The sequence below is a fragment of the Betta splendens genome, chromosome 15 (assembly GCF_900634795.4).
Source record: "Betta splendens chromosome 15, fBetSpl5.4, whole genome shotgun sequence".
Classification (NCBI taxonomy): domain Eukaryota; kingdom Metazoa; phylum Chordata; class Actinopteri; order Anabantiformes; family Osphronemidae; genus Betta; species Betta splendens.
The window spans coordinates 17,533,122-17,548,404 of record NC_040895.2 but is presented as its reverse complement, the minus strand read 5'-3'; the positions used below and the strand labels follow the sequence as shown (position 1 = coordinate 17,548,404).

The window sequence follows — 15,283 nt, the reverse complement described above, 5'->3', positions numbered from 1 at the left end:
ACAGGAAACGTTCCCTGGAAGATCACGCTACAAAAAGTGACACGGCTCCTTTGATTTACATTTTTACAACAAAGAAAATCCTTTACACAATTTTACAAATGATGTTTGTGTTACTTTGTCATTGTGAATATAACAATAAAATAAGGACCAAACTTATGAACCATGCAGTGTGAAGGTCTGAGGGAACTCGCTGGGTGATTCTGCTACTCAGATAATGCACATAATGCACAAATACATCTAATATTTGAAGAACAAAGAAAACAGCTTAATGACATTTTCCTGTTTAACTCTTTCCCCGTCGCCCAGACATGAAGTAATTTGAAATACAGATAGAAGATCTGTGCGTGACTGGGTTGACTAGAATATACTGAAAAGTTTCTACATCAGATAAGTTACATGCCATTAATAAACTATAAAAACCATGATTCCAAAATAAATTAAAAATCTATAAATATCATAATAAGTGAGCAGTGGGGCAGTGAGAACAGACAGACAGACAGACAGACAGACAGACAGACAGACAGACAGACAGACAGACAGACAGACAGACAGACAGACAGACAGACAGACAGTTCTCATGCAGTATAACCGTAAGTGTTGAGTTTCAGATGTTGATGCCAGGAAATAAGAGTAAACAGGGTTTTGATTAAACTAAAGTAGAGCAAAGTGCATGCGTGGGATTAAAAAACTAGCATCCGTCCATTAAATAAAGTAACAGTCTTTAGAACCTCCTCTTTATTCTCTGTCAATAACGCTTCATCAGTTTTTCTTTGACCCTTAAATCCATCAGTCCTCCTCCGACAGAGCTTCATGAGGAGTTGATGACCGGGACTTGCTGTGACCTCTGACCTCTGTCTTCCTGTCCTGCAGGAAGTCTCGGATCTCCTCAGGTAAACACTGGAACTTCTCCTGGAAGTCGGCCTCCACGGCTCCCTGCAGCTGGAGAAGGACGACACGCTGTGAAGGCTTCTGCTGCCGACAGCGTCATCAGCGCACATTATGTAAACACAGTCACTGTTGATTGGTTCGTATGGCTGAGAGACGGCTGGACATTCAAACATGCGACCTGCTGCTGTCAGCATTTACTGCAAACTGGTCCAACATGGCTGCCAGAGGACAGAGAACACCTGCATACGACAGGACAAGGCAATCAGCTGAGCCCGGCTCTTACCTTTGGTTTCTGGTCCTGTATCTCCCGCAGCAGCTCATTGTGCTGTTCCACCAGTTGCTCGTGGCGCTTTGCCTGCGTCTCCTCAAGCTGGAGACAGAGAAACAGAAAGTCACTGAGTGTCAGGTTGTCTCAGCCCAGACGCAGCCTCCTCTTCGCCGTCCTCACCCGTTTGATGTTCTGGACCACTTCGTTGACGTAGGACTTATTGATCTCCATCTTCTCCCTATGAACACACACACAGAACTGACAAAGCTGCAGAGAGATTCCAGTGAAGCAGATGACGTGAGCCGAGCAGCAGACACATGTGGTGCGTTGTGTTTATGGATCATACTCTTCAGCCAGATGTTTCTCTTTGGTCTTCGCTTGGTTAATCTTCTCGGTTCTTCTTCTATCCATCTGTCTCTTCAGTTCCTTTTTTTCCCTACAGCAGCAGTACAACATTCACAGGATCAGCTGGTCTGACACCACCTTACAGCCACTAACTGCACACTGCTTCTTAAATAGTTTTAATATATGTTCAGATACTTGTCACAGATGTCTTTGAGTTTCTTGATCTGGACGCTGTGACTCTCCTCAGCCAGAGCGCTCAGTCGTTCTACCAGCTGGTGGAGACAGAAACTCAGTAAAGCAAAGAATGAAGCTTCAGTGTTTATGTCCTGTAATCATATTATTGTTATGTGCATCACTCACTGTCACTTACTTAGCTCCTACCTGCAGATGAGAGTAGTACACACTGTGCACAGACGTATTTTAGAGTATGTATTCAAAGCAGAGTCCTCTTAAACATCCTAATGCATGACTGGAGGGGGAATTTAAATACAGAAGCATCCTTCATTCAGGAGGCCAGGGGCTGAGGCCTAAGGCTGAGGGCTGAGGCTGAGGCTGAGGCTGGGGGTTGGGGGCTGAGGCTATGGTTGAGGCTGGGGGCTGAGGCTGAGGCTGAGGCTGAGGCTGAGCCTGAGGCTGGGGGCTGAGGCTGAGGCTGAGGCTGAGGCTGAGGCTATGGTTGAGGCTGGGGGCTGAGGCTGAGCCTGAGGCTATGGTTGAGGCTGGGGGCTGAGGCTGAGCCTGAGCCTGAGGCTGGGGGCTGAGGCTGGGGGCTGAGGCTGGGGGCTGAGGCTGAGGCTGAGGCTGAGGCTGAGGCTGAGGCTGAGGCTGAGGCTGAGCCTGAGGCTGAGCCTGAGGCTGGGGGCTGAGGCTGGGGGCTGAGGCTGAGCCTGAGGGCTGAGGCTGGAGGCTGAGGCTGAGGGCTGAGGCTGAGGCTGAGGCTGAGGCTGAGGCTGAGGCTGAGGCTGAGGCTGAGGCTGGAGGCTGAGGGCTGAGGCTGAGGCTGAGGCTGGGGGCTGAGCCTGAGGCTGGGGGCTGAGGCTGAGGCTGAGGGCTGAGGCTGGGGGCTGAGGCTGAGGCTGGGGCTGAGAGCTGAGCCTGAGGCTGGGGGCTGGGGCTGAGGCTGGGGGCTGAGGCTGAGGCTGAGGCTGAGGCTGAGGCTGAGGCTGGCTCAGCGATAGCTCACCGTTTTTATGTGCTCCCTCTGTAGATATTTCTGACTGTAGTACTGTTCCTGCCTCAGAGCCAGGAGCTGCTGCTGCTGCTCCTCTCTCAGCTGCTGCAGGCGCTCGTCTTTGTCTCCATCAGAACGTGAACCCCTGAGGAGCACATGCACAAATAAACACCCAGATGTGCACACCGAGAACCACCTACGCTAACCAGCCAGTGCATGGACAGAGGCAGAGCACCTGCTCTTGCTGGACTGCCTGTACGTCTTCTTGTATTTGTTGTTGAACTCTCGGAGAAGCTCTGATGTTTTCTTTTGGTGTCTCCTCACCAGCTCCTTCAGCTCCTTAAACTGACGTCTCTGCTCCTTCTGATAGATCTTTGACTGCTGCAGACTCTCCATGGAGCCCACTGGGACGTCTGGTACCACAAAGGGGCATGTGTCAACTAGTTCACTAGTACTAGTTACTGTATGTTGACGTGAGTTAACTAGTCTAATATCTAAATACTGACCTATCAACACACTCAAAACCAGATCCTCATTCTTTGCTGCAGGTTTGGCTGCTTCTAAAACACGAGAGAGTAAATTTTGCCATCAATAACTAAACCAAGCTGCTATAAAATGACTTTAAATCATCAATAGCAGCAGCACAAAATCACAAGTATTCCAGGTTTTGAATGCATGTGAGAGAGTCCCCAGGGGAAGGCTACCTGTTGTAACTGCCTGCTGATTGGCTGCAGAAGCCTTGGGTGTGGTGGCGATGGGGGTGTGGCCTGCAGGGCCAGAGATGGGGCTGAGCCCGTTCTCCAGTGGAGCTGATTTCAGGTCATTCTTACGATCTGCACAGCTGTCGACTTCATCCTGGATGACGACGACCGGTGAGATTTACAGTGAAGATGAGAAGAGGAACAAAGCACTAGAAAGAGAACTGACCTCAGTGTGTGTGTCCTCCTCCACGTCCTCCAGAGTCAGAGCCGCCAACTGCTTAGAACGCTGCTCCAGCAGGTTGACATATCGAATAGGGTTGGACAGAGCCTCTATAACATCTGAAGAGGATTCATACATACATGTTAAAAATGATGAGAAACCAGGACGGGCTCTGGGACAGATGCACAATCATCAGCAGCCATAATATAAAGAATGTCTCAATGCATTTTACAGCCAAGAGGGAAAGTTCCAGCTGATCAGTTTGTACCTGCAAACGTGTCTGGAACGTAGTCTTTGACTTCGATGTAGACGAACACAGCTGGTAGAACCAGAGACTGGTTTTTCTCGTTCCTCAGGCCGATGTAGCGATAGCCTAAAGGAAACATGGACCAGCACAGAGACTCAGATGAAACCGAGAAACGAGGTTCAGCCAAGTTTTCACCAAGCATCACTTATAAACAGCAGCAGCAGCAGCAGCAGCAGCAGCAGCAGCAGCAGCAGCAGGACGCCTCTGCAAGGCCTTAAAAAAGCAGCTGATTCCCAGGAGATGGAGAAAATGAAAACATCTCTGAATAATGTAGAAAATACGCGAGTGGAATCACTGCCCACACAGACATTAGGAGGAGAAAGGAGCAGGAGTTTTAGGATGAAGGGTTTTCATTCTGTGTTCAGTCGTCATTAGGGCTTAAGATGAATTAGCACCTGGTCTGATGGCCGACACTGGAATGATCCGATGACCAACAAACTTCCCTCCTTCCTCAAAGGCAGCGATCCTTAGCGAGGCCAGAGTGGGAAGGATCACCTGACAGAGAGAGAAGCCCCAGCATCAGCACCACTCGCACCGTCCATCATCCCAGTGCTTCCTGCTCCAGTTCACCTTTTTGAACACAATGGGCTCCTCGTCCCACACCGGGTTGACGGCGTTGTTGTTCTGAGAGGTCTTGGTCTTCAGGGCCTTCCTCCTGGTGTCCGCAGGGAGTCCGAACATCTCCACCTCCACGTACACACCCACCCTGCGTTCAGTCAGGAACTGTCCTGAAATCACCTACACAGGCACAGGCACACAGTGAATGCAGGGAAGTCAGGCTGAAGAAAGCTGCTGGAGCAGGAACGTGAAGCACCTTCACAGAGAGGGTGTTGGCCACGATGCCGTCCACCGTGTTTTCTGTGAAGGGGTCGAAGTGTTTGTCCGGTCGTCTCATGAACTCAGGCTTCAGTCTGTAGCCGCTGCGACCGTTGTACTCAAACATGAAGAGATTCAGCTGCATGGACAAGTCTGCAACATTTAGCAGCTGGTGTTAGCGTTAGCGCTGCAGCTAGAGCACAGGATGCTGGAGCTCAGTCCAGCCTCTGATGCTCAGCATGTGCACTATATGACAGCGTTTAAATATTTAGCCTCAAACTGGAACCCGACCCACCGATAGTTTGGTAGTTGAGAGCCACAAGCTGACATCCAGCGTTCCAGAAGAGCTGGGGCATAAAGTTGGACGAGTCCACTCGTGTTCCTTTGGGGTAGATCCGACTCAACTGGTATTTATTGTACCTGGTTAAGTGGAGGTTAAGGGCGATGAGGAGTCAGTTGTGTTCAGTCTTACATATAAAATGCAGTGCTGGAATTCAGTCACTAAACATAAAACTCAAAACAGGAAGAACAAAGTCCAGAAACGGTTGCTATGAAATGATGATGTAACTGTGGTAACTGTTGCCAAGGATACTCTACAAACTCCACTGGTGACTTTGTGAGATGCTCCAAAGCTTTGGTCTCCACGAAAGACGACATGTGGTAACAGCGGGCTGCCTCTACACACACACACACACACACACACACACACACACACACACACACACACACACACACACACACACACACACACACACACACACACACACACACACAAAACCTCAACACACAGAATGTACAGTGGCAAAGTGAGCATCATGTTTCTTCTTACTCTTGGAGGCTTCGAAGGAGTTGAACTTGGTTGGTTGGACGTAATTAACCAGAGTGGACATCTCCTCTGTAGCCACGGCCTCTCGCTCTGCCGAGCCCTGACGCGAATGGAAAATATGAGTGTTAAATGTCACCTATTCAGACTGGAGTCCTGCATTTAATGGATGAATCCATTCCAGCACACGTGGAGGAACGAGCTCCTTCAGCTTCGCTCCTACAAACTACGGCGACAGCAGCATCATGACATGCTAACACCAACGGTGCCTCCCCATCCCCACTGTTCCTAGAGACACAACAGCCACACACTGCAGAGACAACAGCAACAAATGAATGTGACAACAAGCAACAACCTCCAAAGCAACTTCCACTAAACAACAACAACGACAAATGTAAGAAGAAAAACACGATGTAAACATGAACATGAGCGACAGCAACAATCCTCAGCTAAATGTGATGTCACCACTAACCTTTTTACCATCATCATCTTCATCATCATCATCTTCCTCACTCTCAGCCTCCATCTCTGTTAAAAAATTAAAGTTAAATATCCTTTCATCCTCATCATCTCTTCATCCCTTCTGTCTCATTCCACATATCAAAGACCAGCATGAACCCTGACACTGAGGGAAACCCTCAAGCTCCAGCTTTTCAGTGTCGGTTTCGCTTGAGGCAGACGTTAAAGTCAGTCACTTATTAAACCAGCAGCAGATATTCACGCAGCATCTGAGTCAAACTAACTTCAGTTCAATGGTGCAAATGGTCCCAAAGGTCCAAACAGAGCTGGAAGTCACCTGCTGCTTTAGCTCCTCTGCAGGTTCAGTGCAGCCGTGTCCCAGGCGATTGCACATCAGACGTGTCAATAAGACTCCCTAATTTCCCCCTGCACCACTGTTTAATTGCTGCTCGGAGAGTCGGATCCCTTCTGGGATGTCCTGCTCATTACGGACCCGTCCCTGATGAGGTGCTGAGGACTGTGGCAGAGCTGTCACTTTGGCTGAAGTTGTGATGGAAATGATGTGTGAGTAATGTGAGGTGTGAGCGCTGAGCCAGAAACCTTTGACTTCCAAAGGAATCCATCATAGAATCATCTCACCATATTCTATCTGCATATGCTAAGACTGGACCTAAGTACGGCTATGACGCCATCATGGCCACTTTGAAAGCTAAAGCTGATTCTGTGGATCGTTCAGAGCCGGAAAAGGGACACGATTCTGCATTTAGACTTAACAGCTGAACACATTTCACACAGGCTTGTGTAAAAAGGTCCCTTTGTCATTGTCCTACCTCCTGTGTTGTTGCTAGGAGACACTGGCTCGTTGCTCTGATTGGCAGGTTGGTCCGCCAGCCTCTTGGTGTCCGTGTTATTGGACGGTTTGTGGGATTTTTTGTTCTTGATGAGGATTTTGCCCATCAGCTCCTGAGGACTGGGCAGCAGGACACCTGCCTCCAGCTACGCACACACAGCATCATGCCATCAGCATACAGCACAGCAGAGCCACACCAGTGTTTTTTCACTGTGACTTCTTACAGGGTATTTGTCCAGAGGGTCGATCAGCAACGCGTCTCCAAAAATGGAGCGACAGTATTCGGCCATTTTGGCCTGTTGCTTCAATCTGTTGGACAAACAGGTCAAAGAGACTGATGCTGCGAAGACGTCATCAACTAATACTAAGCTAAACAATCAAAGACGGTCCCTGAATCAGTCATATATCTGCACATAAATAATAGAGATTCTCACGAGTCCACGTGATTTTCAAAGGACAGTATGACAGGAAAGGGCGAGGTCTTGAAGGCGCACTCTGCAATGGCTTCAATCACTTCCTGAAAAACAGAGAAAATACTAACTAAGAAACTAAGAAAACCTCTGTCGTTCCAGGTCATTAAAAAGTTCAAAGCACAATGCAAAGTAATGAAAAGAGGTTTGGTGCCAGTTGAATAGATGGAGCCTTCGTGTGTACACACTTTAAAGGAGATTTCTGAGGTCATGGTGAAGCCGTGTGTGATGACGGGTTCTTCCTCGGCCGTTCGTCCCTTCCACACATCCAGCTCCACGCAGCGGCAGCCTGCCAGGAGGACCTGCCGGTACATCTCAACGGAGGAGCTGCCCGCCAGCTGGCCCGCTGAGACACAGCAGCAAAGGTGAGGAGGTCTGATGACAAACCAGCTGCTACATCCACAAAGGCCTGAATCACAGCCGAGGGCCCTTAACTTTGACTCTAACGCTTTCCCCATTTCCTCTCTTGAATTATTTAACAAACAGAGCATTGAGACAAGCTAAGGCTCCGGTGAAGCGCCTACCTGTCAGATACGTATTATGTGATGAGTTGATGAAGTAGTGAGACAAAGGGAAGCTCATGTCCTCAGACTGGTCCAGTTTGTCTGGGGGAATGACTCCGTTTTCATCACTGGACAGATAAGTGGAGAACGCCTGGACAGAGATATGGCCTAAACAACAGGAAGAGGAAAGAAAACACAAAGTGTGCATCAGTGCTGACCCTCAGACCCTGAGACACTTAAACACATCCTTCCCATCCTCCCATTCAGCCACAGATGATCAGTGAAAAGTTGAAAAAGCTGAGGCTTCAGGTCCTGTCACAGACAATCAGTCATGAGGCCCAACCCTGGTGACGGCCAGCGCCAACGGGGAACGTTCCTCCAGGCAACAAGGAAATGAAGCTAAATAAAACGTGGGTTTATAGACGAACAATACAAAGCACAACAACACAACATCTGTGACATATAATATTTAAGCATTTGTGCATGAGTTGATCCCCTGGTCTTCATTGACTTGTTGTTTTCTATCATACTATCTAACAATGCTTTCCTGAAATAGACGGTGCTGCAGCCAATTTCTCTGCTGGCAGCATCCAACACAAACGTAGTGCTTATTTTAGCGCTTCCCACTCTGTGCGCATGTGAGTGGGCTCAAAGAGTGGTTAGCTATCAACACAGGGTGAACGCAGGCATGTTAATAACAGCAGACGGGCTAATGATGTCTTCTTCTGTTTGTGATGATGGTCGGTACCTTCCTTCAGCTGGGCCTGGTCCTGCTGGTACCGCTCCATCAGAGCGCGGGTCTGCGCAGGGCGAAGAGGCGGGTAGAGGATCTCATTCAGCCGGGGGTCTCTCTGCTTGTTGTTGATGAACTCTGTCATCTGATCGACTGACAGAGCGCCGTCGTTGCCTCCTCTGCAGAACAGCAGCGGAGCGGAGTCAGACGACACAACACACCAGCACTTGTCAAAGCTCATTTCACACCAGTGGCTTCTCTGTCATTAATGAACCTCAGAGCTGAGGACAGATCGTTGGCTGGACATCAACACCTACTGAAGTTTAAAGATGCTGCTGAGCTCCGGTCGGGGACACAGACTGTCCAAGAAGCTCCTGTAAACGTCGAGAGTGAAGTCCTCCAGTTTGATGGCGTCGCCCTGTCAAATCCAGGAGACAGACATCAACACAAGCCTCCAGCTTCAGCATCTCCTACTCTATGCGGCCTCTATGCTGGAAACGCCTTAAGGAGTCAGTCTGAACCAAGAATCTGACTCTTTCATAAAGACTCTATGTCCCAGATATTTTTATACTGGACAAAATACATCAGGTAAAGTGTGGAGTAAGGGAGCGATTCCATGCTTCAGCTGCTGAGGCTCTGTTCATTAGGTTGTGTTTACCCGTCCGTAGGGCAGCCTGCAGTTCTCCAAGGCGTTCTCCACTCGCTTTCTGTCTGATGAAAACAGTCGAACAATGCTGCAACAGACAATGACATCACAACACAGTCAGCTCATCCTTAACCACAACATGTCTTGAAGCTAAAACCTACTTTTTATCTCTTCAGAGATCTCCTGCAGACGCTGCCTCTAATTAACCATCTTGAATTAACTTGTGGAGCTCCCCCTCATGTCCTCCCTGACACACTCGTCCTTTAACGCAGTCATCAAAACAGTTTCCCCACAGTCGAGCAGCCCCTCAGCTTCCACCTAAACCCTCGCATCGGACCGTAAACTGTCAGAGGTCTGAAGTCTCCATCATAGCGGTATCACTCATCTCATGCTCTGGCAGTGGTTGATTACCAGGTCAGAGCTGAATTAAGCACCTTCATGAATCCTGTCCCTGTTTTTGCTTTCCCAAGTGCACGTGGAATTAAGTTTATTTTAGGAAGCAAGGGACAGGAACAAAGTTGAAGTTTGTCTCTGCAGATTTGATCAGTCTATTTTCTCCCATGCTCGGTCATCTGCCATAACACAGGCTTCAAAGTGACGGTACAGTCTTTTTCACACAGAATCGCTAATTAAACACTGGCAGAAACTCACTTCTTGACAGGAATTTTCCCCTCTGCGTTTGGCTGCAGAGTTAGTTTGACAAACCTGAAACACAGAGGAAACAAAAGCTGTGGGACGAGCATCACCCTGCGTTCATGTTGCTCCGACATCAGGAAGCAAGATGAAGAACCTTAACATGTAAGTGAGGATGAGGATCAGTCTCATGAATTAACGTCTACTGTTTAAAGTTACATTAAAGTTACTAAAATAGTAGAAAGCTGCTGTTCATTAAAAGCCAGAAACAGAGGTGGGGCCTTCATTTTATCAAATCTAATGTAAATTTAACAAATATATCCTGTAGTTTGACTGGGTGCATAACCCTCCAGGCAGGACATCAGGGTTGAAGTTTTCAGGGTTCATAGAAAATAATATATAAAAGAGATGGACACATCTGCTTATAATAATAAAGACTGAAATATCATCAGATCGCTCCATTAAAAAGGCTGAAGCTGAGGAGGACGCGTGTGAGGAGTGTGTGTCTGTGTGAGAGCACTCACGCCTTCAGCAGACTACGGTCTCTGTTGAGATTATGGCTCAAAAGGTTGGAAGACAGAGAAAACAATTCCTCGCACCAGACCTGCAGAAATGACAGCATCATCATCATCATCATCATCATCATCATCATCATCGTCATCCTCCTCCTCCCCACTGCAGCCCTGATGTCATGTAGTGACTCCAGTACCTTGGCTTCATCCTCCTGCGAAGCGATGAAGTTGAGCTGGTTGACGTTTACAAGGTCTGAAGCTGTAACCACGGTAACCATGCGGTTCTCCAGGCGACCAACCAGGTTCCCCACATCCAGCAGCTCCCGCAGCTTGGCCTCCTATTGGATGACACAGAATGAAGGCTGTCAGCCGAAACAAAGCCACGCTGGAGGAACACAGGGAGGAGACGGAGGAGGGGCGGAGGGACGGGAGCCAAGTTTGCCTTCTTATTTACATAATGTCTCATATTCTAGTGTAACTGATGTTATATAGTGACATTGGTGAGGACTGAGAAGCAGAAGCTGTTCGTACTGTATAGAATGAAGGAACAAAAGGAACATGAAATATGTAGAAGAATCTGAGAGAAAATAAACTTCAGTCCTGTTCTTCAGTGGACTTCATGCTCAGCAGGTGCAGCCATCTTCCATTCTCCTTGTGATGCACTGACACATTATGTAAATCAGGTCAACAAGCTGCCTCACCTGTAATTTAGTATATCATTCACATGGAGGGATAACTGAACAGGTGTACTGAGCAGTGAGGGATCCCTGGAAAGACAAACACAGAAAAGACAAGAACATGGCCCAAAAATGAAAAAACAGAAAACAAAAGACATAAAAACAGGAGAAAAGACACAAAATAACAGGAGAATCTGGGCGCGAACCCTGTGTCCACATGATTCAGTCAGCGTCAGATTTTTATAATTAATGAACGAGCACATTAAACGGCATAAATATAAGATTTGGGCTGCAGTTTGCTTTGGGCCACTAGATTGTTAATATAGTACCATAGCAAAGTTATGTATTGAGTTCTCTTGAAGCAACAAGCGAGAAAATGAAATTAGAAAAAAACATGTACAATAAAAAAAGACATGACACAGATGACAAAGAACAAGCAGCCCGAGTGTGAGGTCACTCCAAGGTCAGAGAGCAGGTAGAGAGAGGCCTCTGATGTGATGCAGGAAGGAGATAACACACTTCACACTTACAGGAGAGAGGAAACGCTGGCAGTACCTTGGGTGTTTTGGTGCTTCTTCCCGTTCGGACATCTTTGACTAGGGTCAGGTCCAACAACTCGGTGTCCTAATGAAATCACATCCACACAAACACGGTGTCAGCTGTCATCTGGGAGCTACAGCAGCTGCTTCAGCCTGTTTCCTGCTGAAGCCCACGTGCGATTGTGAGACTCAGCCAACGTGTGACCCACAGCTGCTGCTCAGGTGCTGGTTGCTTATGTTGACATACATGTGGTAACTGAAACAACAACGTGGCAGCAGAGTTGAATGTGGGTCCAGATTCAATAGATGAAAACGGGTTTATAACCTTTATGCGTATTGTGTTTTTGTTGCTGCTCCTAAACTAACTGTAACTCGTTACGGTTACAGCGTGTGTGTGCGCGTGCGTGTCTGCGTGTGTGTGTGCGTGCGTACATGCGTGTGTGTGTGCGTGCGTGCACACGCACGCGCCCACCTTGGTTTGGTCGGTCCAGTAAAGGTAAAACCCATGAGGATCCACGTGAAGCGTCACTGGAGTAACAGTGGACAGATCCTACAAAGAAAGAAGTCATCAGAGTTTCACAGAAGATCATATCTCACTAACTCACTGTTGTAATCATCATGAAATATCAAAGCTGCACAAACCTAATCTACATTTATCAGCAGGACTTTTGCTTATTGCACCACTATTGGGTGGATGTTAGTGCTTGAAAGTTTCATGTGTAGATTTCTTTGCATAAAATGTTTTGAAAAAGGTCAGAAATCCTTCTGTCTGAGCTGCTTTTCTCATAATAGAGCAACCTACATTCAGAATAAGAAAAAGCCCAGAAGATGGTTAACTAGATGCCTGGTTGTCACTTGTTGGCATAGCAACCAATTTTTTTTTTCATAAAGCACAGTCCTGGAAATGTAGAAAACACAAGCTTCTGTCACAGCGCATTAATCCAGTCGTACACAGGATTAGTTCATCTGATGTTGTTAAGCAGCTCAAAGCGCTGCTTTAAACACACGCACGCGTCCTTCTCACGCATCTGATCTGTTTAGATGGTAGTAATCATGCCAGTTACCATGGAAACCGTACAGTACATTTCTCACTGTCAGGGCTCTTTACTTCAGCATAGCAGCGCGTACACACACACACACACACACACACACACACACACACACACACACACACACACACACACACACACACACACACACACACACACACACACACACACCTCTCAAATGCCTACACTTATGCATGAGTGTGACACATGAAGGCCCTGGAGGTTTGGTGCTGGAGTGTCTCTAATACATATTTAAAATAAGCGAGTGCACACAATCACACACAAAGTGACCGTGTGCTAATGGCTCCACAACAGGTGGAAGTGGAGAAGCTGAGCACACGCGATGCAGCGCTCGTCTGTGCCTCGTTGCCGTCTGACCCACAGGTACTTACTGCCAAACGCATAGTAAACACATCTGACATCAAAGCTGCAACATCTCCTCCTCTTCACGCTCATTTACAATCAGATTAGACTCGCATTAATACCGATAATGAGGCTGAAACAATCATTCTCCTACCAACAGACCCACAAAGCAAGTTTTCCATTAAACACTGAGGGAATCAGTCTTCTTACCTCGTCCCATTTAATGAAGTTGCTTCCGTTCTTCAGTGTGTGAGAGACGGAGGGAGGCTGGAGTTTCAAGGCATGGACCCCCGGCTGAGCGCTGGCCATGGCTTCACACACGTTAACACACACATACACACACGCCAACGGGAGATGCTCAGAATCAGTCACTTGGATACAGCATCTGTGTCACATTCAAGTCCAAACTCCTCAGAAGTCAGAGGCTGAGCTGCAGCAGCGTGCCCTCGCCTGCACTCTCCTTCCTTCAACTGGACTCCTTCTTCTTCTTTCGCCTCTTTCTTTCTGCTGCGTCTCTGCTCTCTCTTCTTATGCCTCCCTCTCCTCTTCTTCCTGCCTCCCTCTGCTGGTCTCCCCCTCTCCTCTCTGTTGGTGCTGCATCTCACAGAGACAGACTGAAACAGATGCCTTCGTGGGAGACAGGATATCAGCGTGTGTCTGTGTGTGTGCGTGCGTGCACTGCCTCCACAAATTGACTCATCGACGACATGCGCACAACAGCGGCTTCCCACAGATGGGGGAGGGATAAGAGAGAAAGACAGAGCGACAGGGAAATATAGAGAAATAAAGAAGAGAGTGGGAGTGATGGAGAGCAATGGACAAGAAGAGAAAGGAAGAGAGGAGGAGAGATAATGAAGAGCTTCAGGGAGACAAAGGAAAGACAGCGAGTTAGTGGAGGATGAATCAGGATGATGGACAAATGAGGCCACTTACAAATACAGCAGAAAGTAGGATTCGAATGATTCTACCGGCCTTGATCTATAAGAACATCCACATGCCTCCACTGTCAGAACCTTTGGATCGTTGCTCCTGGTCAGCGCTGCACAGGAAGGCGTCGGGGTTCAGGTCAAGGCCACAACAAAATCAAATCTAATCAGATCAAGGTATTTTATTTTTACATACTGCAGCCCAGTATTTGAAACTTGCCCCAGGAGACGTATGACCTCCTACGATCATATGCTACTGTGACAAACAGCCTCTGTCCTAAATCACCCCAAAAAACCCTCAGCGGAAATGAAATCATTGAAACTACTCCTGCTAATTTAAAGTAGCACTTTCAATAATTACACCTCATCAGAACGTTTGGACGATGGATTCAGATTTAAATTGTATATCAGTGTTTACAGACACTAATTATAAAAGAGAAAAGAGGAGAGAAGGTGAGAACAGAATTAAAAACAGTGCAGGAAGCGCAGAAACGTGTCTCTGAGTGTCTGAGTGCACAGAGTGCAGCAGATAAGAGCATGATTAAGAGCGTGAGTACAACTGTAATGACTCACCAACATGAGGGAAGGAGAGACTTTTAAGGACACAACCCTGTGTCCTCACATGCAGCATGAATATCAACAAGCAGAGGATTCATCTCGCCGGGTTTTCTGCAAGATGAGCAAAAATACTGTGTTAACTGCAACAGACGCACAAACAATGAAATACTCACACAGACGCGCCTCTGCTGATTCCAGGGACGTGTGGTTAATAAAAAGAAACCGCAGAGCTCCTGAGACGCCAGATGCGTTCACAGACTCCAGTTTCCTACAAATGAAGGTAGAAAATGCCGTGATTAAACTTTGAGATTGTTTTATTATCCAGACAAACACATTAATTACATTATATTTCCCTGCAAAAAAACCCAAACACACCAAACACTGGTGGTCAGCGTTTAGAAACCATGCGTTGCAGTGAATCTACTATAATTTAGTGGTTAAACATTAAACATTTTGGCCGATGTGTCCATATTATTTTCCAGAACTGGAGTTAAATTCAATTATATTAAATTCTCACACAGAAACTTTAAGACCAGAGACAGTTTGATTCTAATGGGCTGTTTTCTAATCTACTAAATGATAAATCTGACTCCACCTTTGCTTTGAGAACCCACATCACAGAAGCATTCGTCCCGACTCGACTTCACAGCTGTTTGCCTCAACTCACTCTACAGAAACTATTGATTTCCACATGTACCTTTATGGGAAGCGAGACATACAGACGGCGGCTGTGCCACAGTGTGAGTGCGTATCCACATAATACATCCCATATTCCACGTATTGTGTATCTGCAGGCCTTCTGTACCAGCTTGCAGCCTCCTACACT

At 47.3% G+C, this 15,283-nt stretch overlaps 1 protein-coding gene across 1 annotated transcript in view; it reads right to left on the bottom strand.

The window, feature by feature from the left end:
- The window catches only part of LOC114870761 (1-phosphatidylinositol 4,5-bisphosphate phosphodiesterase beta-1), a 14,281-nt gene extending 347 nt beyond the window's left edge, over nucleotides 1-13,934 (bottom strand). Inside the window, exons 1-32 of the mRNA XM_029175816.3 lie at nucleotides 13,184-13,934; nucleotides 12,034-12,111; nucleotides 11,578-11,646; nucleotides 10,543-10,683; nucleotides 10,358-10,437; nucleotides 9,852-9,905; nucleotides 9,213-9,288; nucleotides 8,872-8,972; nucleotides 8,570-8,733; nucleotides 7,843-7,989; nucleotides 7,507-7,664; nucleotides 7,283-7,365; nucleotides 7,073-7,157; nucleotides 6,829-6,994; nucleotides 6,012-6,067; nucleotides 5,546-5,642; nucleotides 5,309-5,393; nucleotides 5,012-5,136; nucleotides 4,715-4,869; nucleotides 4,471-4,638; nucleotides 4,296-4,395; nucleotides 3,862-3,966; nucleotides 3,600-3,712; nucleotides 3,377-3,527; nucleotides 3,179-3,232; nucleotides 2,908-3,085; nucleotides 2,685-2,817; nucleotides 1,697-1,773; nucleotides 1,503-1,592; nucleotides 1,337-1,394; nucleotides 1,172-1,258; nucleotides 1-939 (exon numbers count right to left, since the gene is read on the bottom strand). The exon at nucleotides 1-939 is cut by the window's left edge and continues 347 nt beyond it. Coding sequence (XP_029031649.1) covers nucleotides 787-939; nucleotides 1,172-1,258; nucleotides 1,337-1,394; nucleotides 1,503-1,592; nucleotides 1,697-1,773; nucleotides 2,685-2,817; nucleotides 2,908-3,085; nucleotides 3,179-3,232; nucleotides 3,377-3,527; nucleotides 3,600-3,712; nucleotides 3,862-3,966; nucleotides 4,296-4,395; nucleotides 4,471-4,638; nucleotides 4,715-4,869; nucleotides 5,012-5,136; nucleotides 5,309-5,393; nucleotides 5,546-5,642; nucleotides 6,012-6,067; nucleotides 6,829-6,994; nucleotides 7,073-7,157; nucleotides 7,283-7,365; nucleotides 7,507-7,664; nucleotides 7,843-7,989; nucleotides 8,570-8,733; nucleotides 8,872-8,972; nucleotides 9,213-9,288; nucleotides 9,852-9,905; nucleotides 10,358-10,437; nucleotides 10,543-10,683; nucleotides 11,578-11,646; nucleotides 12,034-12,111; nucleotides 13,184-13,282 — 3,486 coding nt within the window. The 5' untranslated portion in view covers nucleotides 13,283-13,934 and the 3' untranslated portion in view covers nucleotides 1-786. The remainder of the gene's footprint in view (nucleotides 940-1,171; nucleotides 1,259-1,336; nucleotides 1,395-1,502; nucleotides 1,593-1,696; nucleotides 1,774-2,684; nucleotides 2,818-2,907; nucleotides 3,086-3,178; nucleotides 3,233-3,376; nucleotides 3,528-3,599; nucleotides 3,713-3,861; nucleotides 3,967-4,295; nucleotides 4,396-4,470; nucleotides 4,639-4,714; nucleotides 4,870-5,011; nucleotides 5,137-5,308; nucleotides 5,394-5,545; nucleotides 5,643-6,011; nucleotides 6,068-6,828; nucleotides 6,995-7,072; nucleotides 7,158-7,282; nucleotides 7,366-7,506; nucleotides 7,665-7,842; nucleotides 7,990-8,569; nucleotides 8,734-8,871; nucleotides 8,973-9,212; nucleotides 9,289-9,851; nucleotides 9,906-10,357; nucleotides 10,438-10,542; nucleotides 10,684-11,577; nucleotides 11,647-12,033; nucleotides 12,112-13,183) is intronic.
- Between the last annotated feature and the right edge of the window lie 1,349 nt (nucleotides 13,935-15,283).